Raw genomic sequence first — 27,959 nt, forward strand, 5'->3', positions numbered from 1 at the left:
GCATCATTATTTCTAAGATTAAAGGGGTGGTTTGTAGGACGAAAATGTTCAATCAGGTCATTTAAATATTTAGGTGAATAGCAATTCATGATTTTATAAAATAGTAGCAATTTATGAATATTCCTCCTAGTTTGTAAAAGATCCCACCCTAATTCATCATACGATTTTGATCTAGAGGAATTTGATCTTAAGCCAGTAATGATTCTACCTGCTTCTATTTGGATATCTTCTAAAAGTTTTGCATCTTTTTCAGAACAATATTGTCCCAGACAACGTCAGAATATTCTAAAACAGGTCTAATAAATGCAAAATATATATTAACAAGTATTTCCCTTTTCCCTTTATACTTTAAGCATTTTGAGGATATTTAGTCCTTTGGTAGATTTTTCATGAATTAATTGTATATGCGATGTCCAGGTAGCATCACTTTAAAAATGTAATCCTAGTTGGGTATGAAAAGCATTTTGAATAATGGATGGGCCATGTTCACCAAATGTAATGGGCGGATATTTTATGTTTTTCGGGTGAATTCAACATTTACAGTTTTGTTTGGATTAAAATCAACAAGTCCTTTTATTTTTACCATTTATCAATTAGATCCAGATCACTAGTAAGTGATTGTGCTACATTTGTGGCTTCCTTTTCTACAATAGCATATAAGGAGATGTCATCAGCAAAAAGATGCATATTATTTGCTAAATCATCACAAATATCATTTACAGTACCCGCATCGTTATTCTTTACAGGATACACGATACGATAGGATACACGCACGATACGATAGGATACACGCACGATACAATAGGATACACGCACGATAGGACAGGATACACGCACGATAGGATAAACGCAAAACACGACACACGCAAAACACGATAAACGCAAAACACGATAGACCTGATAAACGATCTTCACGATAGGATAAACGCAAAACCTGATAGGATTGTTTCAAAATGCGGAACGTTTTCTGACAAGAGGAAAAGATTATTTTGTTTAGTTACTACAATATTTTAATTTAAGTACTTGCAAAGCTTCAAATCTAACTTATAAAGTACATTAATTATTATAATAAAAAAAATTGAGATCACTGGTAATTTTACAAAAATTGTGTCTTTATACATATTTTTTGACAATGATTAAATGGATTATTATGAGATGGAGACTGTATTTTTTTTTATTATTATTTCTACTCAAGGGTGTGGATTTACGATTATTTGTGTACATGTTGAAATTCGCATCTTAAGGTTGAACTATGACTCCTTTAATTATGGATATTTTAACATACTTGTAATTGTTGCAAAAAATCACTTTCATAATTACCGGTATGTGCCGTTTCTCGCGGGTACTATTATAAATTTATGAAACTCTATAAATAGATTTTTTATTTATGAAAAAGATTTGTACCTAATAAATTTATCTACAAATACTAAATTATTTCACGGAAGAAATATACGCAAAAAATTAAATATTTGTATTTAATGTCTAAAGCTTACAATCTGCGGTGTATCCAAAAATCGCAATATTAAAATCTTAGGGAAAAAATACATGTTGAAAACCGGCCGAAAGATTGGTCCGAAGAAATCAGCTTTAAGAAAACTTTATATTAATTCAAGAAAATTAATTCCCTGAATAGAAATCTAAATAATTGTTAATATAATGACGCTCTGCATTAATACATTTAACTGTGTCAACAGAATATGAATCTGCTACAACTACACATGTACATGTACGTTACGCTAAGCTCTAACTTATGTAAAGGAGAAAGTCCAAAAACTGTCCATTCTGTGAGAGAAAAAGCTGTTCGAGGCCCGAAGGGCCGAGAATAGTTTTTTCTCTCACAGAATGGACAGTTTGAGGACTTTATCCTACTTAAAACATTTTCTCTATTGTTAACTTAATAAACTGTCCCAGGTGATGATGATATATTTGCTATGATAACGTTACACACTTGATTGTCCAGAGAGTGAGGAGTGAAAACAATAGCTGTATTGTTCAACTTAAAGGACAGTGCCAGGTAAATTTAGATTTAAATGATAGCTCACTTGATTTCTGACTACTTCCCATGTAAGGCTTCATGAATGAAGATGTCCTCATCGGATGGAGAAAGTAATACATATTTCTCCAAAAATGCAGAACAAAGGTCGGTAAATACTAAAAAGTAGGTAGACACAAGCAGAAGCCTGTAGGTATGCAGAAACTGAAGTTAGTGTTCAAGTTTTGACAAAAAATCTTTGTGAACAATCAGGATTTAATGGAAACTACACGAAACATTCTTTTAGAACAACAGCGGCAACCCGCTTGTATAAAGCTGAGACTGCGGAACAGCTACATTATGTACAGTGTAATGACAGAGAAAACGGGCCACAAGTCTATTACAGTTTGATTCTACAATTGAACTAACAATGATTAGTAGCAGAGAGTAAATGAAATAATTCATCGAAATACATATGGGGATTCAAATAACGGCAAGTGTATGAAAAAGATGAAAATTTGTGATCCATGTCTCAAAAATGATTCCACCTGTAGTGCATCGAGTGAGGTTATCATTTCATCAGGAAATATGCTTTTCCCTTTTAAAATTTAAATTGTTGTAGGATGTATTTTTAAACATTCATGGAATGGATCTAGTACGTTTAGCATTCATCTTAGGCAAATGTTGTGAAGAGGATAAGATGTTTGTTCATTAATGAAAAAAATTCTGGATGCGGATGTTCTAAAATTATTACGCATTAGGATATTACATATGTGTCTTTTTTCCATTGGATTTTTCATTTCCAAAAATGATACACTGTTGAACAATTCATATACAAATGTTTGAAATTTATGCATAATCGTGTATTAAATTGAAAATTTAGTTGCCTGTTTTTAGTACTAATGAATTTCAGGAAGTATTTTGCATTTTATGTTTTGTTTTCAATATTCAAATCTGTACATTAAGTTACCTGTAATTGTACATTAAATTGACAAAAAGCTGTAGATTAAGTTAAGAATTGAGAGTTTTGCCAACTTAATGTACAGTTACAGGTGACTTAATGTACAGGTTTTAGATATCCAAATCTATTATGCTATATAATGTACTAAAAACACAAAGGATTACATAACAAAAATGTTTTAAGTACATGTAAACGTTTATATATCAGATACTTAAAACCTCTTATAAATTAACGAACATTGAATGACATTTTTTCTTTACAATAGAAAACACAAAAATTAGAAACAAATATTAAAAGGGTGAAATGCGACTTTTCCGACTAAATAATTGTAAATCATTGATACTAAACTTAATGTGTACTGTTTCTAATGCAAATGAATTATTAAACCCTGAACATTATTTTAGACTTACCCGGTAGTCTCATATACGGCGTATTCGAAGGGTGGGATGTTGAAAGTCCGTAACCAATTTAAAATTAGATAAATATGATCTAACCAAATACATGTAGCCAAAAATAATATTGACTTCTTAAATAAAGATATAGACGTATGGAATTAAATCTATTAATACTATAAATTGATTGGGTGCAATACATTAAATCGCCTTGCATGGTCACGGTGGAATCAGACTTTTTTATTATTATTATTATAGTAAAATACCGTAGAAAAAAATAATGCGAGCAAATTTTCATAGTTTAAAATATAAGAATTATTTCAATCTTTTCTACCATCAAAGAAATTGTTTCCTAGAATTAATTCTGTCTGTAAGCCGATGAAAACCCGATGATCCGAAAGAAAAACCGATGATTCGAAAGTTCATATACCATAAGTGCAGTATTTTTTTTTTATTTCTTTAAAAGACTTTTTTTTTTACATAAAGTTATGGAAACATCGTACAGATAAAATAAATCAGCGGATTGAGTTATGTGATTTTTTTTTTAATTTAAATTCAAGCTAGGAAATGATTTTTCAAATCCATAAATTGTACAATTATTTAATTGATTTAGAAGAAAAAAATCTGTTATGAGTGTACATGTAGTTCACGCAAGGTGTAAACACAATCCCGAAAATAGATACTGTTTGACACAAGGTAAGAGAGCAGTTCAGGAATGTTGAGCTATCATTTAGGGGGCTAGGATAGAAGGGGAAGGGGTGTTGACCGCACAGGAAGGCAGTGTGCTGATTAGAAAGGTACACATACGTGTCAGCTTTAATTATGGTAAGGAAAGCTCTTCGCTTTGATACGCAGGTGCATTATATTTTAGTTCATTTCCACGCGGAAAAGCAAAGCTGTTCAAAACCATCATGTTTTTTCCTGTTTATTATTTTTTTGATTTTCTAATGCCAGATAAAATTACATGTAATGTAAAACTTCTATTTTATAGGAACTGGAGTGATAGATCGGGTAGAGCATTTTCATGCAGTACATTTTATAATGTAGATATACTTCTTTTTTTAAATTTAGACAAAAATGTCATATTAAGAAATTTAACTAATTAGATAGTGATAAAAATAAATTCGAAAAAATTGTACCTATACGGAGAAAATCTGTGTTAAAGTTATCTGGATCATTAATGTCTCAAATGCTTAAAGCTTCGTTATTATTTGTTTTAAAATCAAGATTTTTTAAAAGATAATTGTGTATACATGTACATGCAGATCAGAGGCAAAAAACAATCCTAATATTACCAGACGATTGATGGTGAGAAAAAAATGTATAAATCCTCTGCTAATTATTATAAAAATTTTCCGTGACTTACCGAAAATCATCCTCTATAGTGACTCATTTCCATGAATTAAAAAAACAAACAAACAGGGAGTCGATTATTTCATTTTCAAAAATTAATTTTGATTCTCTGTTTGTCTATGATATGATTAATTTCTCAATTTAATTTATTATTAATTGTTTAATTTATTGATTATATTATTTATATATTTATTCTTTTCCTTCCACCCTTTAATATTTCTTTTAATGATGAAAAACTAAGGAATTAAACTATCTTTTCTTTTTCTTGGTTAAAGCAATCTTATTTTAGTTAACAAAACGAAAAAGAAACTCGGAATACCTCGGTAGTTTCTTCCTGTAGTAAAGATAAAAAGCGAGGATTTCCGAATATACACGATAAACGCAAAACACGATGTATACAAGATAGAACCTGATAAACGATCTACACGATAGAAAACGCAAAACACGATAAACGGAAAACACGATACGATAGGATACACGCACGATACGATAGGATACACGCACGATACGATAGGATACACGCACGATAGGACACGATAGATTTGTAAAGAATAACGATGCGGGTACTGTATATGTATAGGAGAAAAACAAAAGGTCCCAAAACAGAACCCTGAGGAACACCAGCATTTACTGTCTCATGGTTTGATGAAAAGCCATCAATTACAACTTTTTGTTGTCTAGTACACAAATAATTCTCAATCCAGCCTAATATGTTGCCATTAATACCATATTTTTTTTTTTACTTTAGCAAACTTTATCAAATGCTTTTGAGATATCACAAAAAATAAATCTAACATCTTTTCCTTTGTCAAGACTTGAAATTATAGTGTTATATATTTCTACTAGTTGGTTCACAGTTGAGTCTCCAGGTTGAAACCCTGACTGATATTTGTAATTACATTATTATCTTTCATAAAATTATGCAATTGTTTAAACAATTTTTTTCCGTTATTTTACACAAGACACTTGTTAGGGATATTGGTCAGCCTATAATTTGATACTTCTTGAGCACTATCTTTATTTTTAAATACGGGTGTAATCTGTGATAGTCTAGATAGATCAGAGGTTGGGGGCTATGCAAAATATTCAAAAACAACTTACATTTGGGGAAATTTAAATGATTTTTTGAAGAGATTTGAGGAAAATGAAATATACACATGTAATAATATTACTTCATTATAGATGAACTAGCCAGAAATGTGTCATGCAGGTGTGACTGGCCGACAGGGAATGTTCACTCCTCCATCGTACCTGATCCCACCTCTGATCTTTTGGAAGTCCGTTTTTGCTCTGCTCCTATTTTGTATTGTTCTATATATGGACTTTTGATCTTGAATACTGTTCGTTATCTCCATATGTTTCAATGTTATGCATTCAACAAAGGTTCAACTGAAAATTTAATATATTTTCAACTAAAACTGAGCAGTTCTAAATTTTCAGAAATTCACAGGGAGGGCCAAAAAGGCAATTAGTGGACCTTGTTCTTTTTTTAAATTCTACTTTTCGTTCAATTATTTATTTTCGAAGCATCATACCCTTGGATGGAATTTACCGGAGTTAAACCAAAGACATATAAAACCAGGGGGTCTCTATGTCTCTGGTTAAACATAGAATACGAAAAGAACTCCTTTTTCCCCATGGGACCGAACTGTAAGCGGGTCGAATTGTCAAGATACCAAGAGTAAACACGTTCAAAGATGGCTGCGCCCATGGCGCAGATGGATGTCCCAGTTCGTGTCAACAAAAATGCCGAGAAAAAGACAAAGTCTTGCAAAAGTCGGAGAGAAACAGCGGTAATTCATTTAGAAATGAAAACAGTTAACTTTTTTACGAAGCCATGCTTACTTAACTTCATTAGATGATAGATTAAACCGGTGTTTAAAACTCCCTGTAAAATTAGCTAGACTAGTCCGAAAAATCTGACGTTTTCCTGGCTTTTTTACGATTTTTATATTTTACATGCCAGGAAAACGCATGTTAAATATAAAAATCGTAAAAAGCCAGGACTATAGCTAGACATGCAGGGCTGATCGCTAGTCAAAGTTGTCCCGCAGTCAGCTGTACTAAAAATGTACTAGCCCGAAAAAATGTCTTTGATAAGTTCTTTTTTGTAATAAATAATAATGTGAATGGGGCCAGCTCACTATATATTCGACCTATACAGGTCCAGTACAATCACTAGATTTAGCTACGTAGGTAGAATATTACCTACATAGCTTTATTTACCTTACCTCAGGTAGCTTTATTTAGCTATTTCAAGGCCGAGGCTATCCGCACGACGGTCGTGCCGATTATATTCGTTATTCGCACGACGGTCGTGCCGATTATATTCGTTAATCGCACGACGGTCATGCCGATTAGAAATCTTATCCGCACGACGATAAAAAGAGAGATAACTCCTCTAAAATACCCACAACTTATTGTGCACACTGGTAAAACAAATGATAATGAATACAACAAAACTGTGGCAAAAAATAAAAAACTTCGTAATTATTATTAAAGCAACAATTTTGCAAAAATTACTATGCTACTATTACTTAGCTGCATAGGTAGAAATAGTCTTTGGACTGACCAATGGTTATATACCACATTATGCACGTATAAGAGATTACATATTTCTTTTTCTTTAAAATAAATATTTTGTTCATGTAATTGTAATTCAAATGTTTTGTAAAATCAATAAATAAATCAATTTTCCAATTATATTCATCACTATGTTGCATGTCCTAAACATTAATTCAATGACATTCATAATTATTACTATACCTCTGATTTGGTCGAAGCCCATGTCCTTTCACTTTTTTCTTCTTGTTCTTCGGCCCGTGCTTACATTCATATTTTACAAATCTGAATCGAAATTTTTCATCATAAGGTCTTTTCACTTTTAGATTCTCGCTTTTTGTTGATTTGCTGTCTGTGATGGTGTATTGAACATTTTCTCTTTCGCAGTAGGCTTCTAAAGCTTTTTCAAAATCTTCATAAGTATCGAATGTGTCGCCTACATCCATCCCTTCCTCCATTTTTGCGCTATCTCATTTTCCCGCGACAGCATCCTCCGATCTCTCTGGCCAACTTTGGCCGATTCTGTACCTTGGGGCGGGCCATTGATCACCTGGGGGAATTTTAAAAACGAGAATTGACGTGCAGTATCAAAAGCTATGACAAACCAGTACTCGAAAGATTTGAAGAATAATAATAATTCTAGTTCTGCTGATAAACAAAAGTGTATTACAGGTTCTAATCTAAGTCAATTGACGTTTTAAACATTTGTCTTAATAAATGAAAAATTCCCCATGGTGCAGCCATAATAATAACATTGAAATATGGGGATTTTTTTTTTACTTTACGATATAAGAAAGGTTAAAAAGGTCCAGTGGTTGTATATTATATTTATCACAAAGAAATATCTTTCCCATAAATAAGTAAAGAAAGAGCGTGATATTGTGACAAAATATTTAATCAACATATTATGTAGAAATAACTCTTTTACTTTTTAAAAGGATTGTCTCAAAAATAACTCGAACTCTTAAAACATTTTGACTTCATTAATAGTCTTAAAGCGAAACCGTTCATATGTACGTGTTATATAACAAAAAACAACAAACATGTAGCACAATTTGTATAATAGCTGCAGATCTGGTCTGAAAAGGAAATGGGATGGATGACCCCAGAGGTACAGTGCCACACACTAATATATGACCCCTTGATTTTTTTTTTATTTTACAATTTATATTTATTACACTGTCTTTTCATGTTTTCAATGCGAAAAATTTAGTTAAAAGACTGAAGATAACCGTTCCATTCAAAAAATACTCCTCCATACATAATATTAGAGGGGTATTCGTTTGTGAACGTGGGTGTACCCAGAATTTTTTTTTTTTTTTACTTACCTGAAGAAGTTGACAAGCAAAAAAAAAGATAGAAAATCCTATTACATGGGGGGGGGGGGGTTTAAAGCTATTTTTTTTTTAATGCCACATTATTTTTATGATGACTTGCCATTTCACGCCATTTAACTGCCATTTTTAAAGCAAAACAGCGTGCACAATAAGTCATCACAATATTGTAGAGGAGTTCACAGGGGCCGGTAACATACAGTTTTTGATTTTACGTATTCACTATATATATACAAAAAAGGATCTCTTTTTGTATACATATAGTGATTACGTAAATTCAAATACAGTATGTTACAGGCCCCTGTGGAGGAGTTATCTCTCTTTTTATTGTCGTGCGGATAAGATTTCTAATCGGCACGACCGTTGTGCGAATAACGAATATAATCGGCACGACCGTCGTGCGGATAGACACTTCCCTATTTCAATGCAACTTTTCAAAGTTTTTCTTTTTATTTAAAAGAGACAAAAAATCGCAATTAAATGACTTTTGATATTTATACTAGGAAGGTTTTAAAAAAAACAATCCAGAGCAGAGATAGTTTATACATCATGTACATTGCTGTATTTCAAACATGCATGAGAGAGGATATAACCAAACAATGGAATTACACGTTTTGCTCTAAATTGTCCAAACGCCTCTCTCATGCATGCAGTGAGGCATGGCTGAGTATGCTTACTTAACATTGTGCTAAATAATTACCAAGTTGAACGTGTTATCATGATAACCGGAACTGGACTCCATTGTCATTTCATTCAAGGAGTAACTGTTCCAACTGTCATACATAGCCTCAAAACTTTAAAAACTTTTATTGCAATTGCGCAGAAAAAGACATTTTTTCAAGAGTGATTTTTTCATGAATTGTTTTCAGATGAGTTCAAAGTTGAAAATAATCATTGCATCAAAATGATATTTTCTGCACACCCTGAGAAAAATGCTTTTTTACAGGAATAAATTGATTTGGTTAGCTAAATACACCTACCTCAGGTAGGTGAATAAAGCTAAGTAGGTAAATCAAGCTATGTAGCTAAATCTAGTGATTGTACCAGACCTGCTATAGGCTGCATGATCAAATTCTACTCATTTGCTTGTTACACAGTCACTGTACAATCAGTAGTTATATTAGTTGATTTGAGAGAGTTTTTTCAAATATCTAAATTTTGATTTATGGAAAATTTTTACATGTCCAGCGCTGGGCATCAGTATACTTCCAAATCTGTTTGCCCGTGACAAAATTGGCTTAAATTGAGGTTGGGAGCACGGTTATTTCAAACACTGATTAAATGAACGATCGGTGTTAAGAAAATAATATCACCTGATCATATAAATACACTGTCACATTGATTTTAATATCACCAGGACCACTATGCCACCTTTGAAGAATTGTTAGGTTGCCCTCTCCTGACCGACTGGCAAAAAATGGCCCCAATCAAAACTTTTTTTAATCTTCCAAGAAGCTTACGCAGCGAGCATCTTATGCCTAGCTGAAGAGAAAATTCAGACTATTGCACATTCATTCCATAAAAAATTTTTCCACAGTAACTTTGACCAACAGGGCATTGCTTCGTACAGCATTCTCGCGAGAATAACAACAAAAGTTTAGCAGAAAATAAAAACTCGCCTTGACTTTATGACTATCACCTCACCTTCACCTATCCTCTTCATGCCCCCTGGCACATAAGGCATCAAATGCTTCTTCAGTCTCGAGGGGTGTTTCCAATGCCACTAGGTCTTACCTTACAAATCCCCGAGTAAAACAACCGTCTCAAACAGCGAAGCACATGTCACACCTACACGTTTGGTGACTCTGGTTATACCTTGGTAGCTGAGTGACAGTGGTGAAAGGCGAGACTCCGGTGCCTTTAAATAACTGGAACTTGTGGCTAAGGGAAGGAAAACCCCAACAGAAAACCACTGGTGCTTCGAGTCCAGGGGGTTTCTGCATGGCTAATCACCAGGCAGAGTAAAGTCTTCATGATTACGTAAACCCAAAATACACTGAATTTATGACTATATTGCAGATATCCAAGTAAATAAAAACTTTCTTCATTTAAGTCAGCACTGTTCAGGCTGTGTTTTAGTAGAACAACCTTACAGATGATGTAATGTTATGTCAGAGTCTAGACGCAACAAACGTCACGTGCTGTTTGACGAACCAGTTATTATAAATTAGAAAAGAATAAGCATCTGCGCTCGCCTCAACAGTTCACTGTCAACAGATTATTTTAGCATTATGAAAAACAGATTTTGAAAATTCAGCATTGAAATTGAAATTTTCTTTGAAAGATGCTTCTACTATGGACCAATCTTTTGGTTAAAAAACCCCAAAACTTTTGTTAGTGAAGCTTACCAAGTGATGCATTCATGACATTGACAATGCAGCATCGTGGGTCCAGATCTAGCATGGAAAAAATTCTAATTGAATGAAAATGAAGTAGATTCCAATCATTCCATCTGAATTTTCTCTTCACACGAGCATTGTTGTTAGCGCTTGCAGTGATGAGAGGGGCTTCCTTCCGCTCACTGTACTTGCTATATATATTTGATTACAAAAATAATTAATTTACTTTCAGTTGTTTTAAATTTTACACATCTAGGTCCAAGGAACCAATGATAGCTCCATTGTCAGCAAGTGTTCCATGGCCAGTGTGGGTTACTTCTCGGACCCCTATCTCCATTGCTTTGTCTCCAAGACAACAAGACGCTCTCCACTTATCCATAGGTAAATTATTATGTACAGGTATTGCATTAAATATAACTTTTATTTCTTTCTCTGGTTTAAGTTATTTTTGGAGAAAAAAATGGATCAATAACATAAATTTTATGCTGACAATATATGAAATTTTGTATATCAGATTGGCAGGTAAGAGGCTCATTAAGCCAATTAAAAATTATCTTAATCAGGAGGCAGAGTTAAACTTTAAGTGATGGAATGTAGAATTTTTATTTGATTGGAAAATCTTGTATATCCAAAGAATATACATGATTGTGAGTACTGTGAACAATTATAAATGATTAAAGAGTATACAATTAAATACAGTTTATTTTTGAGAAACTTTTGCATCCAACCTTAAGTAAAACTGTATAACTATAGAGAACTCATTAAGTCATACAGGATGAAATTTTTTTCACAGGGGTTATTATATCCGAGCAAAGGCCGCAGATTTCTTCCTTAGAAAGTTTCTAGAAACCTACCCTCACAGAAATCAGGTAAATTAATCCTGTTATTTGTATATCTAAAAGAAAAGTACCTTAAAGGATTTTAGCTGTCATCAATTGGAGTTTAAGAGGCTAAAGTATAAAGGAGATTTTTAGCTCACCTGAGCCGAAGGCTCAAGTGAGCTTTTCTGATCACATTTTGTCCGTCGTCCATCCTTCCGTCTGTCTGTCTAGCTGTCTGTCCATCTGTAAACTTTTCACATTTTCGACTTCTTCTCAAGAACCACTGAGCCAATTTTGACCAAACTTGGTACAAAGCATCCTTGAGTGAAGGGGAATTTTATTGTTAAAATGAAGGGACATATCCCCACGCAAGGGGAGATAATCAAGAAAAGACAAAAATAGGGTGGGGTCATTAAAAAATCTTCTTCTCAAGAACCATTGGGCCAGAAAAGCTGAAACTTATGTGAAAGCATCCTAGGGTAGTGTAGATATTAAATTGTTCAAATCATGACCCCCGGGGGAAGGGCGGGGCCACAATGGGGAATCAAAGTTTTACATAGAAATATATATGAAAAATCCTTGAAAATCTTCTTCTCAAGAACTACTGGGCCAGGAAAGCTGAAACTAATGTGAAAGCATCCTAGGGTAGTGTAGATATTAAATTGTTCAAATCATGACCCCCGGGGGAAGGGCGGGGCCACAATGGGGAATCAAAGTTTTACATAGAAACATATAGGAAAAATCTTTGAAAATCTTCTCAAGAACTACTGGGCCAGAAAAGCTGAAACTTATGTGAAAGCATCCTAGGGTAGTGTAGATATTAAATTGTTCAAATCATGACCCCCGGGGGAAGGGCAGGGCCACAATGGGGAATCAAAGTTTTACATAGAAATATATAGGAAAAATCTTTGAAAATCTTCTTCTCAAGAACTACTGGGCCAGGAAAGCTGAAACTTATGTGAAAGCATCCTGGGATAGTGTAGATTCTAAGTTGTAAAAATCATGACCCCTGGGGGAAGGGTGGGGCCACAATGGGGAATCAAAGTTTTACATAGAAATATATTGGAAAAATCTTGGAAAATCTTCTTCTCAAGAACTACTGGGCCAGGAAAGCTGAAACTAATGTGAAAGCATCCTAGGGTAGTGTAGATATTAAATTGTTCAAATCATGACCCCCGGGGGAAGGGCGGGGCCACAATGGGGAATCAAAGTTTTACATAGAAATATATAGGAAAAATCTTTGAAAATCTTCTTCTCAAGAACCACTGGGCCAGAAAAGCTGAAACTTATGTGGAAGCATCCTGGTATAGTGTAGATTCTAAATTAAATCATGACCCCCGGGGGAAGGGTGGGGCCGCAATGGGTAATCAAAGTTTTACATAGAAATATATTGGAAAAATTTTGAAAATCTTCTTCTCAAGAACCACCAGGCCAGAAAAGTTGAAACTTATGTGGAAGCATTCTTGGGTAATGTAGATTTTAAAGTGTTCAAATCATGACCCCCAGGGGAAGGGTGGAGCCACAATGGGGGGATCAAAGTTTTACATCAAAATACATAGGAAAAATCTTTGAAAATCTTCTTCTCAAGAACCACTGGGCCAGAAAAGCTGAAACTTATTTGCACATGGAAGGATCCTGGGGTAGTTGATTTCAAAATGTCTTAATTATGATCAGTGGGGTAGGGTGGGGATACATAATGTATTACAAGGGGGAAATCTGGTAAAGAACAGAATGGTCAAAGCTTCTCAGGTGAGCGATGTGGCCCATGGGCCTCTTGTTACTTATATTTCATTAAATTTTGATTTTTAGGTATAATTTTTTATTGCATTTTATTTTTAAAGATCATTTCTCTTGGTGCTGGATTTGACTCAACATACTTTCGCTTAAGATCAGAAGGAGTGTTGGAAAAAACTTCATTTTATGAGGTAAATATTTGTTAATTGAATAAAATATAGTTTGCAGTATATGCCCAGCCCAGGGATATGATATGTTCAGTATCATGAGATAGTCATGTATTATACATATAAAGCCATAATGTATCATAATATGGCTGTCAACAATTGATTTGAATGTTATTTTTAATACATATTCTTGTATTGCTAATCCTAACATTAGTTTACACAACTTGAATTGATATGTGTATCACAAGTCCTTGTCATCAATAAGATTGATGTACCCATCTCCCCTCTGTATGAATTTTCCAATTTGATTCAGATACTAAAAAGGCAGAATATATATCCATAGTGATACTTCATAATATCATTTCTACTTTATCTGAAACATATCTGATAATATGTGTATTCTTACAGGTATATATTCTAATTTATCACACATTGTAATAAAGTATATTTGCTTTTAGGTGGATTTTCCTGATGTGGTACAACGTAAGAACTCTTTGATTCAGAGCAATGAGGACTTAAAGAATTTAATTCCAGGACTGAAGACCCAGGGAGTTAAGGAAAATCCTCTGATTGGTCAGTAAAGTCATGTATCCTCTGATTGGTCAGTAATGTCATATATATATGCTGATTAGTCAGTCAAGTCATGTGTAAAGTCATGTATCCTCTGATTAGAAAATTCATGTATTCACTGATTGGTCAGTAAAGTCATGTACATCTATCCTCTGATTAGTCAGTGAAGTGGTGTATTCTCTGATTAGTCCGTAAAATCATGTATCCTCTGATTGGTCAGTAAAGTGATGATTGGTCCATAAAGTCATGTATCCTCTGATTGGTCCATAAAGTCATGTATCCTCTGATTGGTCAGTAAAGTCATGTATCCTCTGATTGGTCAGTAAAGTGATGATTGGATAGTAAAGTCATGTATCCTCTGATTGGTCAGTAAAGTCATATATCCTCTGATTGGTCCGTAAAGTCATGTATCCTGTGATTGGTCAGTAAAGTCATGTATCCTGTGATTGGTCAGTAAAGTCATGTATCCTCTGATTGGTCAGTAAAACATTATGTTCATAGATTAGTCATATAAATCACAAATGTATACATTGCATTGGCTGATGACATGTTTCTGTAGTTGAGCAAGAAATATTCAAACAGATACATGTTAAAAATGCTTCATTAATGCCCCTCTCAATTTCTTCTCGAAAAATAAATTCAACTCATTGATTATGATTTTTTTTATTGATTATGGTTCTTTGATTGATTTTGCTTTGTGCAATTTTATACTGACTCTTTGTTTCTTTTTAATAGCTTTATAAATGTATTGATTGTTTTCTGAAGAAAATGCGATTCAGTCTGCTTTAATTTCATTTGATATTTTTTTTCTACTATGACTATTATAAAAATTACATTAAAAAAGGTTTTACAGTGAATAAGAAGGTAAAACTGGGCTTTTGAACTATTTTGATTTCTTCCACACATATTAGTGCATTATAGTTTTCATGTCTTATATTTAGAAATCAACACGGAAGAATATAAACTGTTAGGGGTGGATCTGACCCAGCTGAACACCCTGGAGGCATGTCTAAATCTGTGTGGGGTGGACTGGGACACACCCACTTTATTATTGTCAGAGTGTGTAATGACCTACATGACTAGGAGATGGTGAGCAGCTCTAAATTAAGTCCTTATTTTAAATCATGCATAAGTATAAATTTATCCTTGTGTTCTCAGGCCCCTTTCAAGAAATATGATCAAGGGCATCATAAAAAAAAAAGTTATTTTTTGAATGATTTGTTTAAGTTATTAATTGTCCAAAACTGTCAAAAATGATGAGGGAGGTGATTTGTTGTTTTTATTTTATTCATTTAGCAATAAAAGGGGTCAATGAGGCACCCTTGGAAGAGATAAGGGAGGGCTTAAAAACCAAGAAATTAATTTTTTATGGCCTACTGTATTTATAATTATCTAGATATAAAAAAAAATATAACTTATTTCTGTTGTCATCCTTAACCCACCTCGCTTTATCAAACCTTGCACAAAAATATACGAGGGCTTGCACAAAAAATATAAGACTTAGAGGGTAATGTCCTGTCAAGGGTTTGATACGAAAGAGCTATGCCACTGGCAAAATTGGCAGAAGCGTTTTATTATACTGAAATGTTATAATATAAATGAGGTTTTAATTTTTTTAAAAAAATGATGATATTTAATAATATGAAACCTGATGATGTCACAATGCTGCTGGAGTCATTATGACATCATCAGTTTAAAAAGATTTATCGCTGGAAATCAAAATTGGCGGCAAAACATGAAAATTTTCAGATGTTTTTTAGCAAAACTATAGGCATTCTACTTTTTAAGAGTGGAGTATAAAATGAGTTATTTTACCTTCTGAACTTTATATAGGAAACATTTTAACAGAAGTATAATAATAATAACTATTTATTGGCTATGTTCTCCTTTAATCAACTGAAAGAATGATTTTGTTAACACTAAAGTATTGTAAAGAATTTTTATTCTCTTTGATATCACAAGCTGAATCAAATATTTCCAAGTTCATGGGGTTATAAAACCTTCTTTTTAGTTGATATGGTTTAAAAGAAGAGCAGACAACTGGGAGATTTTCCTCACAAGTCTTTATCTCAATAATTATGATCATGATATTTTTCTCAGATGATACAAATACAATTTTTTTTTACAGTTCTTCAGCTGTAGTGAAGTGGTCAGGAGAGGCATTTTCTGAAGCTGTTTTTATTTTATATGAACAGGTAAAGAGATTTAATATGTCTGTCTGAAAAAAACCCCCCAGATACAACGGTAATTTTTAAACATGATGAATTATCAGTGAATTACATCTACAGTGCATAAATAAATGTTAAATTTTAGATACTAAAAAGCAAATTAAAATCTTAGCATACTTAGAGGAGGAGAAAGAGATCTGAAATTTCAATGATATTTTAAATGCTTGATTACAGACAGTGTTAGACAAAAATATCAAATGTTGTTAATCTTTCTAATGTATGTTTATGTATTTTATTGGTGACTTTTAATATTAAAACATGATACATTTATCTAGTACTTTCTTTCCAGATAAACCCAAATGATGCTTTTGGAAAGTTCATGTAAGTATAGAAACAAAATTATTCCACTGCCTTTTACCTGTTATAAAGTAATACCAGGGGGTACATTCAGCACTCTTAATCAGCAAATGATATCAGTTCAAATGTATCTAATTCAAGTTCAATATAGTCTAATAGTTTCCATTTCTTTTTATGATATATATGAAGGATACTGAAGGTCCACTGTAGTCTAATAGTCTCCATTTCTTTTTATGATATATATTAAGGACGGATGGTACAAACAAACTTTTGTCAAAGAATTTGAAAATAACAACTTGGGTCATGTTTAAATGAATAACTTTCACCGCGTAGTTTTTAATTTCTTATTCAAATTTGCACAAAAATGGAATTTAAAGTGATTAATATTTGTATAGATTAATAAGAATTGTTTCACAAGGGCAGACTTTTTAACATCACAGAAGGTTTACAATTTCTTTATATTCTTGAAATTTATTATTTGCATCATTTGCAATGAAAATAGGCCAAAAAATATATATCAATCCAGGCATCCATTTTTTGTTTGTATCATCTGTCCTTAAGTTGATGTCAAGGCAAAACTGTCATTGCATAAATGTATTCTTAGACTATATGTAGGCTAGACACATTCAGAGTATGTACATGTACTTACATTATCAAACAGGTAATCAAATGCAGATGTAGGTTTCTATAATACACAGTCAAGTCCAGTATATACAGTCCAAGTACAGATATGATGCATATTGTCTTAACTAAGTCAAAATGGTTGCTGTTTCTAAATTTTTCAGGCAGAGCCACTTTCAGGTGATAGGTTCTCCACTGAAATGCATCAATGCCTTCCCCACACTTCAAGCTCAGAGGGACCGCTTCCTGAATCTGGTAAGGACTGATGCTATATTTGTTGTGGAGGTTAACTCCACTTTGGAGTGGTAATAGAGAAATGGTTTTGAATTGTGGAAGGTTAATGGAGGAGTGAAAGTAGAGCAATGGTTGTGGAGTATTAATTGAGTGACAGGGGTGGTTGGGAGAGAGGATTGTGTAAAAAGTGTCTCTAAAAGGTGTAAAAAATGATCCTCTCATTTTGGCCGTGGTTGAACGAGGAGAGAATTCTTCGTAGCTCATTAAAATATTGACCAATGTAAAGCATAGTGATGATGATGGACCTTTCAATATATTATAAGGAAATATTTCTTGTAACCTTTTCTTTGATTTCAATTGTTTAAAGGACAGGCATAAATATTCAAGACTTTTTTGAAGCATAAATAGTAGGAGAGAGTATTTGAAAATTTGAACTCTCAATAGACATGATATTATCTCAGTAGCTGTGATATCTCAAAAGCTGTGATATCTCAAAAGCTGTGACATCTCAATAGCTGTGACATCTCAATAGCTGTGACATTTCAACAGCTGTGATATCTCAATAGCTGTGACCTCTCAATAGCTGTGACATCTCAATAGCTGTGATATTTCATTAGCTGTGATGTTTCAATAGCTGTGATATCTCAATAGCTGTGGCATCTCAATAGCTGTGATATTTTAATAGCTGTGATATCTCAAAAGCTGTGATATCTCAATAGCTGTGACCTCTCAATAGCTGTGACATCTCAATAGTTGTGATGTTACAATAGCTGTGATATCTGAATAGCTGTGATATTTTCAATAGCTGTGATATCTGAATAGCTGTGATATTTCAATAGCTGTGATATCTCAATAGCTGTGATATCCTGAGAACTCTCAATAGCTGTGATATCGCTTTGTGATACATATATATCAGATTTTATAGTTAAAACAAAACAAACAAATCCAACTAGACAAAAATATGTAAAAAAAACCCATCTCATTCAGCCACTAAGTTTTATACATTTGCAGGGTTGGAGTCGGAGTGAGGCAGCTGACATGAACCACTTTTACCAGGAGCTGGTGCCACTCAGTGAACAGCGGCGCGTGGAGTCCCTGGAGCCGTTTGATGAGTACGAGGAGTGGCACCTGAAGTGTAGTCACTACATGATTGTCAGTGCAACCAACGCCAAAGGCTTTCCCTCTGTCTTGTCTGGTAACTACTATATGAGTACTTTAAATAGTGGTCTTCATATTTTAGCGGCTTTGGTGCAGACAACATTGTGCTAATTCATGAAAACCAATAAGAAATCATTTGCATATACAATACATTGAACGGACATGTGTAGTGCTAATTTATGATTACGCCAACAACTCCATATCCACTGCTTATGCTAAATTTTGAATACCTAAAATTATGTACACGTACAGTACTTTATTTTATTTAACATAAAACCATCTGCACTCTATCATTTGTATTTCTATTTAAATTCTGAGGAAATTTTGAATTTCAACAACTATAAAAGACTAGTGCTAATTGTAACGGGAACCGTTACAGATGTTCCCCAAACGCTCCCCAACTTCATTTTGATGCCATATTCCCTGTAAGTTTCATTAAAAAAGATCAAACTCTGTGCATTTTTGACTTTGCGTTTACGTCGAGAAGGATACCAATTACAGGAACCAATTTTATTCAAGCTGAAGCATTGCACCCGTGCGCATGTGAATGCATGAACCGTTATGACCATATCATCTTGTCTACACTATCTATATATTTTAATATACTATATATTAAAGCATTCAGTCCAAAAGTATTAAAAATTACTCATTCAAGTGTATTTTTAGTTCCAAATGCATGCACGTGCGTGCACGTGCATGATGGCCACACCTTCTTTTAGGAGTCCGTTATATCTATCTATGTTCTAAATCTCATCCTGTTTGGTTGAAAAACAAGGGATATAGCCATTTCAACTTTCAGCCAATGATTGCTAGCACACGTGCATACCAAAATTTCATGAATTTTTTCTATATCATATTGTAGGATATCCTGTAATGCATGTCTATGCTTTAAATTTCAAAGCATTTTGTCAAAAAAAAGGGAGATATAGCCTTTTAAAGTTTCAGCCAATTGCAGCACGCGCGCATGCGTTGTGCGTTTCATGAAAATTTTTATTTATCAGCTTAGATCTTCATAATGTAGGACCAAATTTCAAAATTTCATAAGGATTATGGGACAAAAAACAAGAAAGATTTGAGACTTTAGTTTCAGCCAATCAGAGCGAAGCGCACGTGCATCTTTGAAATCTTCTTCTTTTGACCATGTCATCTTGTCTAAACTGCTAATGTATCCTTACAATGAGTTTCAAAAAAATCATCAAGAAATAGAAATGTTATGGCATCATCAATAATATTGGTTATTTCACATGTTGCACGTGCGCGCTCTTTCGAGCACATGTGCATGTACGTGCTTTCATGAAAATTCTTATATATCAGGCTGTAGACCTTTATAATGTGTGACTAAGTTCAAAATTTCAAAGGATTAAATAAACTAAAACAAGAAATATATTATGATGAGCAAGAGTTTCAGCCAAAAGAGCGAAGCGCACGTGCATGCGCGTGGTGTTTGGGGCTATTTTGACCATGTGAATCTTGTCATTAAATCTACTAATATATCCTTCATTATCCTAGTTTTAAAGAATTTTCATAAAAAATGAGAAAAGTTACGGCAAAATCCATTATATTGGTCATTTCACGTGTTCACGTGCGCGCCCTTGCAAGCACGTGCGCGCAAAATGACCTTCGTTAGGAAAATGCATTAAATCTTGACCCTAAAAAGGTTTCTTCCTAAGTCAGATGTGTTGATTACAAGATCACTCTGGATTATAAAATTTTCCCAGGAAGAAGAAAAATAATAATAATAATAATAATAATAATAATAATAATAAGAAACAGAGTAAAACATGAAACAAATTCAATCATCTGAAAGTTGTTGCATGATGCTCAGGTGACCTATAAGGCCCGTGGGCCTCTTGTATAACAAAGGAATAAGTTTATTGCACTGAATATGTGAATACTTGCTTGTATTTTGTTTCTTTTCACATTTACATACTTTATACAAGATTTTTTTTTGTCCTGGAGATTTTCTCAACCTGCAAAAATGTATTTCCCAATGGTTTTTGTACCATTTTAGTTTTGTCCAGAGAAAAATGTGTTAAAAGAGAGATAACTCCTTTTTTTTTCAATTTACTCTAATTCAAATTCACCCACTTGTTATGAAGGTTAAGACCAAAAAAAAAAGTAATTAATAGTTTCTCAGGCACAGCCCCATCAGGTCAAAAACTGCCCTATTGATGGTGTTTTATGAATTAACTTTGAATAATTCTGTTTGACAGACATCCAGACTTCACACAATCCAGGCATCAAAGACTGTGTTACTGTGAAGGAAGGGTCTGCCTCTCACAGTATATGGAGGTTTGGACACAGCAGCCTGTTATTAGAGGACGGTCACTCGCTGGTCAGTTTTGGGGGGTTCGGGGAGGAGAAGGGGAAACACTGCAGAATCCTGGATCTGACCATCACAGATATCAAGACTTCTCAGTCCTACATAGTGCCGGTCAAGGTCAACCCAAGGGAAGTTCAAGGTCAGTATGTATTCTTCATCTAAAGGTCTTGTGTTCAAAGTATAATGTATTAATTTTTGTACAAGCTGCAAATTATTTACAGTAAAACACATTTGTGGTGAATACGCTTATAATGAACTGACACTTACAATGAAGTGCTTTTCATTCCTGACTACTTTAATTCATTGTAAACTTAATGGATATACATTATGTAACAAACTACTTAAAACAAAGCACCTGGGATGAACAATTTTGCTTGGTTATAAAGGTTTTTAGGTCACCTGAGTAAACTCAGGTGACCTATTGCTAATCGTTTTCGTCCGTCGTCGTGCGTCGTGCATTAACATTTGAACATTTTCAGCTTCTTCTCTGAAACCACTGAACCAATTTCAACCAAATGTGGAATATAACATCTATGGGTGAAGGGGAACAAAAATTATGAATTTCATGGTCCCTGCCCCCCTGGGGCCTGGGGGGTGGGGCAAAAACTACTAAAATTAGTGCAATCTTTAAAAATCTTCTTCTTTACTCCTGGACATCAAGCAGTCAAACTGTTGGTATGATTGTAATCAGCAACAAGTCCTCTACCAAAATTGTGAAATTCATGGCCCCAGGGTCAGGGGTTCTGGTGTTAGGGCGGGGCTCTATTGATTATATTGTGAAAATGCATTATTTCTTTGAAAATCTTCTTCTCTGTTCCTGAGTATTAAATAAACTAATTAAGTACATAGTTATGATGAGCAATAGTGCCTCTACCAAAATTGTGAATTTTATGGCCCCAGAGTCAGGGGTTCTGGTGTTAGGGTGGGGCTCTATTGATTATATAGTGAAAATGTATTAAATCTTTGAAAATCTTCTTCTCTGCTCCTAGGTATTAAATAAACTAACTAAGTGCATAGTTATGATGAGCAAGAGTGCTTCTACCAAAATTTTGAATTTTATGGCCCCAGGGTCAGGGGTTCTGGTGTTAGGGTGGGGCTCTATTGATTATATAGTGAAAATGCATTTATTCTTTGAAAAGCTTCTTCTCTACTCCTAGGTATTAAATAAACTAATTAAGGACATAGTTATGATGAGTAAGAATGCTTCTACCAAAATTATGAATTTTATGGCCCCAGGGTCAGGGATTATGGTGTTAGGGTGTGGCTCTATCATGATTATATGGTGATAATACATTACATCTATGAAAATCCTTTTCTCTACTCCTGGGTAATAAGCAGATGAACTATTTATATAGTTATGATGTGCAAGGGCTCTTCTTTCAGAATTGTGAATTTCAAGGCCCCTGGGTCAGGGATACCAAAGACGGGGGGAGGGGGGGGGCTCTATTTCTATATACTGAAAATGAATTGTTTGAAATCTGCTCCTTGGTATTAATTGAACATTTTTGATAAGCAAGTGTGCCTTTTCAAAAATTGTGCAATGTGTAGACCTAGGGTCAGGGGCTCATGTGTGTTAAGGGAACTCCTGATTATTGCTGAATATTACTGATTAGTTGACATGGATTTTTGTTCACCTACCCTGCTTATGGGTATTAAGTAAACAAACTAACCAATTGCAAAGTGTATAGTTATGATAATCAATGGTGCCTCTTTCAAAATTGTGAATGCCATAGCATCTGGCTTAAAACATGAACCAAATTCAATCATTTGAAAGTTGTTGCATGATGCTCAGGTGACCTATAAGGCCCATGGGCCTCTTGTTTATGTTTTACTGTACAAAATATTATTTCAGTTAGCAGAATGCATGATCAGAGTATCTTGCTGAGGGATGGATCTGTGATTTTGGTGGGTGGAAGAATGTCTCCAGTTCGTCTGTGTAGCCAGGTCCTGAGAATCGAGTTCAAACCTGTCACTAAAGGTCAAACAAGGTCAACAGTACTGTGTACCAAGTGTGGAAGCACAGCGGAGGCTGCGTGTGACCGCAAAGGAAACAGGCCTCCTGAGGAATTTGTTCTTGTGGAGGGAAATCATTCCAAGAATGGTCAAAGTCAGGAAGTAGGCTTAAAAATAGAGCAAAAAGTGGAGAGAAAAGAAATGGACTCATCAGTGCCTGATAGACCTAATTTACAGGGCAACACTTGTGAGAGACAATCCAGAAAAGAGAATTTGTCAGAAAATAATTGTAAAAAGGAAGGTGAAAGACCTGAAATGAATTGTGAAAGTGATAAGTTTAATTCTGAATGTGTTAGACCTGATAAATTTAATGGAGATACAGTGATGGAGAAAAAATCAAATTGTGAATGTGATGAAGATAAAAATATTTGTGATTATAATGAATCTGTTAAGGATAATGAGGGTGAAATAAGACGATACTCAGGGGTCCGTATACAGGAAGTGGTAACTACTGGAGACACACCCTCTCCCCGCTGGAGGCATGTTGCTGTGTTGATCAAACAGGAAGGTATAAGTGGTTTGTTTATCTCTTTGATGTTCAATTTAAAAAAAAAATTGCAAGGGTTTATTCAATAAATAATTTTGCATATTATTTATATGTTATAGTTTTTACTACTTTACTCTTAAGGTTTTTGATTCGATCATGTGGATTTATGTTTTTTTTTATCCAACTCTTTGTGTGTTTAAACTTTTCTATTCCCTAGCCAAGCTTTGGAAATAAAAAAAATTGGATAAAAAAATATTAATAACACCACAAACTTTAAAATATTCTCTTTATGTATAACTTATCATATTTAATCCAATATTTCTCCAAAAATACCTTGTATTTCTTCAGTTTGGTATTTTCACTTGTTTTAAGGTCATGACCTTTTATACCTACATGGAGGGAGGACTGACACAGACTTGGCCCTGGACGATAGTTACCTGATGGACACAGAGTCTTTTACCTGGACAAAAGTATGTTAGGTTTCTACTCTGTCTTTGAACATAAAAAATGATGTCTTGGGTTGTTGCATTAAAGTATGCTTGTTCTGTAATTTTTTTTTCTGCATCATTGGTTCTCATACTTTTAAACAAAAAGGGACCTTTTATTATTTATTTATATTTATATCTGTACAAAATATCATTTAATGAAGGATTTAGAAGTGTGAAATACTGTTCTATTGATCATGTTGATATGTTCAATAAAATGTCAAGCTTTAAAATATTCCAAACATTTATTTAAAAGCTGAAAATTTAGAAATATATGCTTAGTGGTGCTGGAAAAATAGAAAATTGATAGATTAAAGCCGTTTTTGAACTGATTGGGCAGTGCCTGAGAAACTATTGATTAATTTTTTTTTCCTAGTGGTGAGAAATAAAGGAAAAATACATTGGAGCCTCATTTATCCGGATATGTTGGTTCCCAGTCAATTTGTCCAATTTTTTTAAGCATCCGGATACCTGAATTACCAGTTAAACAAGACAAAATAAAGTTTAAAAATTCCATTTTGTTGAAAAATCGTCCAGATACCGAAGTGTGCGGATTTCTGGCGTCCGGATATCTGAAGGTCCACTGTATTCTGTTTAATTACATAATTTTGTGGGGTTCAATTTCTCTTGGTTTAAGGAAAAATAAGGGTTTGTTGGAATTTAATTTCTTAGATGAAGAATTATTGAGCAGTAATATCTGTTAAAATATTACATTTCATGGTGGAAATAAATTTGTGGGTCTCATCATACCTTAAACACCAAGAAAATTAAACCTACACGAAAATTAGTGATTTCACAGTATTCATAACCTTGAAGACAAGTTTTGTTTTCTTTTTTGTTGTTGTTTCACAGATAGAGGACACGAGTCCAGGAAGGAGACAGTCACACACAGCCTCTGTTTGGAGAAATCATGTGATCATCGCAGGAGGTGTGGACCAGACGCTTCAACCTTTGGACTCGGTCCATATCTTCAGTCTCCAGACCAGACAGTACACTCAGTTACAGATACAGGGAGATCTCCTTCCTAGGTGAGAAATACCTAGAGGAAATATTATAACAGAGGTAGCTTATTTAAAACACTCATCTGAAAATAGTGGTGGGAATCATTCAAAATTTCATAGTCGATGATTGGGTCACTGTAACTCACCAATTATCAATTATAATCAGACATTTAAAATCTTAACAGTTTAAGTAAGTAATGGTAAGAATGGGTAAATGACTACTTTCTGAGGTGATCTTTGTTCATTTAGTAGAACCCAAAGTACGTCCATGCCAAGAAACACGCTTTGTTATCCGGGTAAAAATACAAGTGTTTGTTTATCTGCACCATTACGTAAAACAGATAAGTTAAAAACAATGTGATGGTTGGAAAATTCGGCTTAAAAATTATTACGCTTGTAAAATAAATTGATAAAACAATTAATCAGAATTTTAAGAATGCAATCGAGTGTTTGGATTATGTCAGCAATTGATTGATTTTCGATTATAATCAATGATTGGAATACCACTATCTGAAAATAAAAATTTTCAGTTTGTAATGAATAAATACTAGAATACTTTTTGTCTTAGCACACTAAACAGAATTAAATGTTTAACAATAGATTTGACCAATATTGATGGACACTTTCAAAAACTTGAAGAAGTTTAAGAAGTTTAAAGTCAATTACTTTCACCCTAGATTTATTGTACTGGTTTTATCAGTAATATCATGATCATTGTATTTAAAGGTACTCCCATACTGCTCATGTGATCAATGATCACCTGATTTTGGTGGGAGGAGTTAATGTCAATCACTCTGTACCAGGCGTGGCCTTCATTGATATTGACAGCAAGAAAGCAACAGAGTTTGAAGTCCCTGTAAGTGTTTTAAGCCAACCTGAGTCGAGCGTTGTGGACCATCAGCATCTTTTTTAATGACAATGAAAATCTATTGGGGCTTCTCTATGGAGTGTAATTTTGTTACATTTTATTAGTATTAAACATCACAAATGAATTTTAAGACTTGTATTGGTTTAATGTGCATCTTAATTAAGCTTGAACTAGATTAATTGTAATGATAGGTAATCAGAGTTTATCACATTAGTCCATTGCTGGTGTTTCAAAGTGCATTTTCTCACTTTCAGAGAGAGTATGGAAATAATCATCTTATGTTACACAAACACACCAGCTGTTACCTTGGTAACAACAGAATCCTGGTGATTGGTGGAGGAGGAAACTGTTTCTCATTCGGAACTCATCTGAATTGTTCCCCTTTTGAGGTTGATGTTTCCAGATGTTGGGAAAATCTTAATGGAATGTGATGTCAGTAAATGGCTGATTTGTTGTTTTAATTATTTATTTACTATGTTATCATAAGGACATGTTAAAAAGTATTTATCAATTTAAACTAAATGGTATAAATTAATTATGCTAAGAAAACTTTATTAAATAAAAAAATCTAAAAAAAACCCCGTTTTTATTTAGGTCATGCAAAGTTAATTACTTGGTTCTCAGGCCTTTTTTCAAGAAATATGATGAGGGAGGGAGGCATTTTTTTTTCTTTTTTATTGCCCCCAAAACATGATGAGACAGCTTTTTACATTGTACAAAACCTCAAAAAATGATGAGGGAGGTGATTTGCTGATTTTATTTTATTGATTTAGCAATAAAAAGGGTCAATGAGGCACCCTTGGAAGAGATGAGGGAGGGCCTGAGAACCAAGAAATTAATTTTTTTTTGCCTTATTTGTGCAAAATATTTGTTCATGTATATACATGACATATTTATTCAGATTCAAAGTTAAAAGAACAAGATGTTTAACAAGTAACTCTCTTTATTTTTAATATAAATCTTATACATAAAATGAAAACACTTGGTCTGGCCTTCAACTTGGCATTTTAGAGATATATCGACGACGTATTGTCAATTAATAATGGTCATTTTCTTTCTTTCTATACTATATATCTTGGTGAGCTTGAAATAGATGAGATCACAGAGTCTGACACGTCTGTTTCATAAATTGATATTTTACTTGAAAATGACGTTAATGGTAACATAATAACACAGCTATATGATAAACATGATGTCTTTAACTTTTCAATCGTCAACTTCTTTTACTAATGACGTTCGCGGCGTCGCGTCAAACCTAAGACGTAAAGATAGGTAGCGACTGTTCCTTCGCCAAGCACTCGGCATTAGAAGTGAAAGTCATGGGTCTTTCGGATATGACCTTAAAAAAACGTACATTGTAGGTCCCGTGTCACGGCAGGCGCTGGCATGATAAAGAACCCTCACTGCTCAATGGCCCTGAGTGCCGAGTATAGGTCTAAATTTGAAGCCCTTCACCGGCATCAGTGACGTCTCCATATGAGTGAAAAATTCTCGAGAGGGACGTTAAACAATATACAATCAATCAATCAATCTTTTACTAATGCTTATATAATCTTACCACCTACATCAAGGTCTACATCTGTCAATTGATTCGATACGCAAGAGCATTATCTACGTATGAGCGAAGTTTAGAACCAAGTTTGTTATTGACAAACAAATTGATGAAACAAGGATTTCAACACTGTCGTTCAAAATCATCATTTCCTAAGTTCTATGGTCGCTACAATGGGTTTATCAGCAAATACAATGCCTATCATTAAATCAATTGCTGATGGAGGTTTTTCATACTAATTGTTAGGCCGTTATCTACACAGTGAATTGTTGGTGGACTATTCCCGTTATTTTCCATTCATGACAAAGAGCTTAATGCTAGTATGACCGTTTGGCAGAGGAAGCTCACTCCTCCAGGACACCCGATTCAACCTCTGATGTTTCAGAGTTGCATGTATCTTTGTTCTGCTGCTGATTTGTACTGTCTGACAGAACATTTGAGTTTGATTACTGTTCATTATCTTATTATATTTCAATAAAGTTGTTAA

At 33.9% G+C, this 27,959-nt stretch overlaps 1 protein-coding gene across 2 annotated transcripts; it reads left to right on the plus strand.

Annotated features, from left to right (window-relative positions):
• Positions 1–6,345: 6,345 nt before the first annotated feature.
• LOC134233149 (tRNA wybutosine-synthesizing protein 4-like) lies at positions 6,346–27,901 on the plus strand. Of its 2 annotated transcripts, XM_062715143.1 has the most exons (17): positions 6,346–6,471; positions 11,170–11,294; positions 11,707–11,782; positions 13,576–13,659; positions 14,094–14,208; positions 15,147–15,294; positions 16,334–16,400; positions 16,723–16,754; positions 17,516–17,606; positions 18,597–18,780; positions 20,957–21,205; positions 22,919–23,587; positions 23,939–24,036; positions 24,904–25,079; positions 25,779–25,908; positions 26,175–26,352; positions 27,719–27,901. In XM_062715143.1, exons 1-16 carry the CDS (start codon positions 6,376–6,378, stop codon positions 26,349–26,351), a joined length of 2,517 nt encoding a protein of 838 aa, XP_062571127.1. In that variant the 5' UTR covers positions 6,346–6,375; the 3' UTR covers position 26,352; positions 27,719–27,901. The 2 variants fall into 2 exon arrangements, with proteins under 2 accessions (XP_062571127.1, XP_062571126.1); XM_062715142.1 differs by lacking the exon at positions 27,719–27,901 and having other exon boundaries at positions 26,175–26,482.
• Positions 27,902–27,959: the final 58 nt, after the last annotated feature.

This window comes from Saccostrea cucullata, unplaced genomic scaffold (assembly GCF_032062105.1).
Source record: "Saccostrea cucullata isolate Sc308-1 unplaced genomic scaffold, CSIRO_AGI_Scuc_v1 ctg321, whole genome shotgun sequence".
Lineage (NCBI taxonomy): Eukaryota > Metazoa > Mollusca > Bivalvia > Ostreida > Ostreidae > Saccostrea > Saccostrea cuccullata.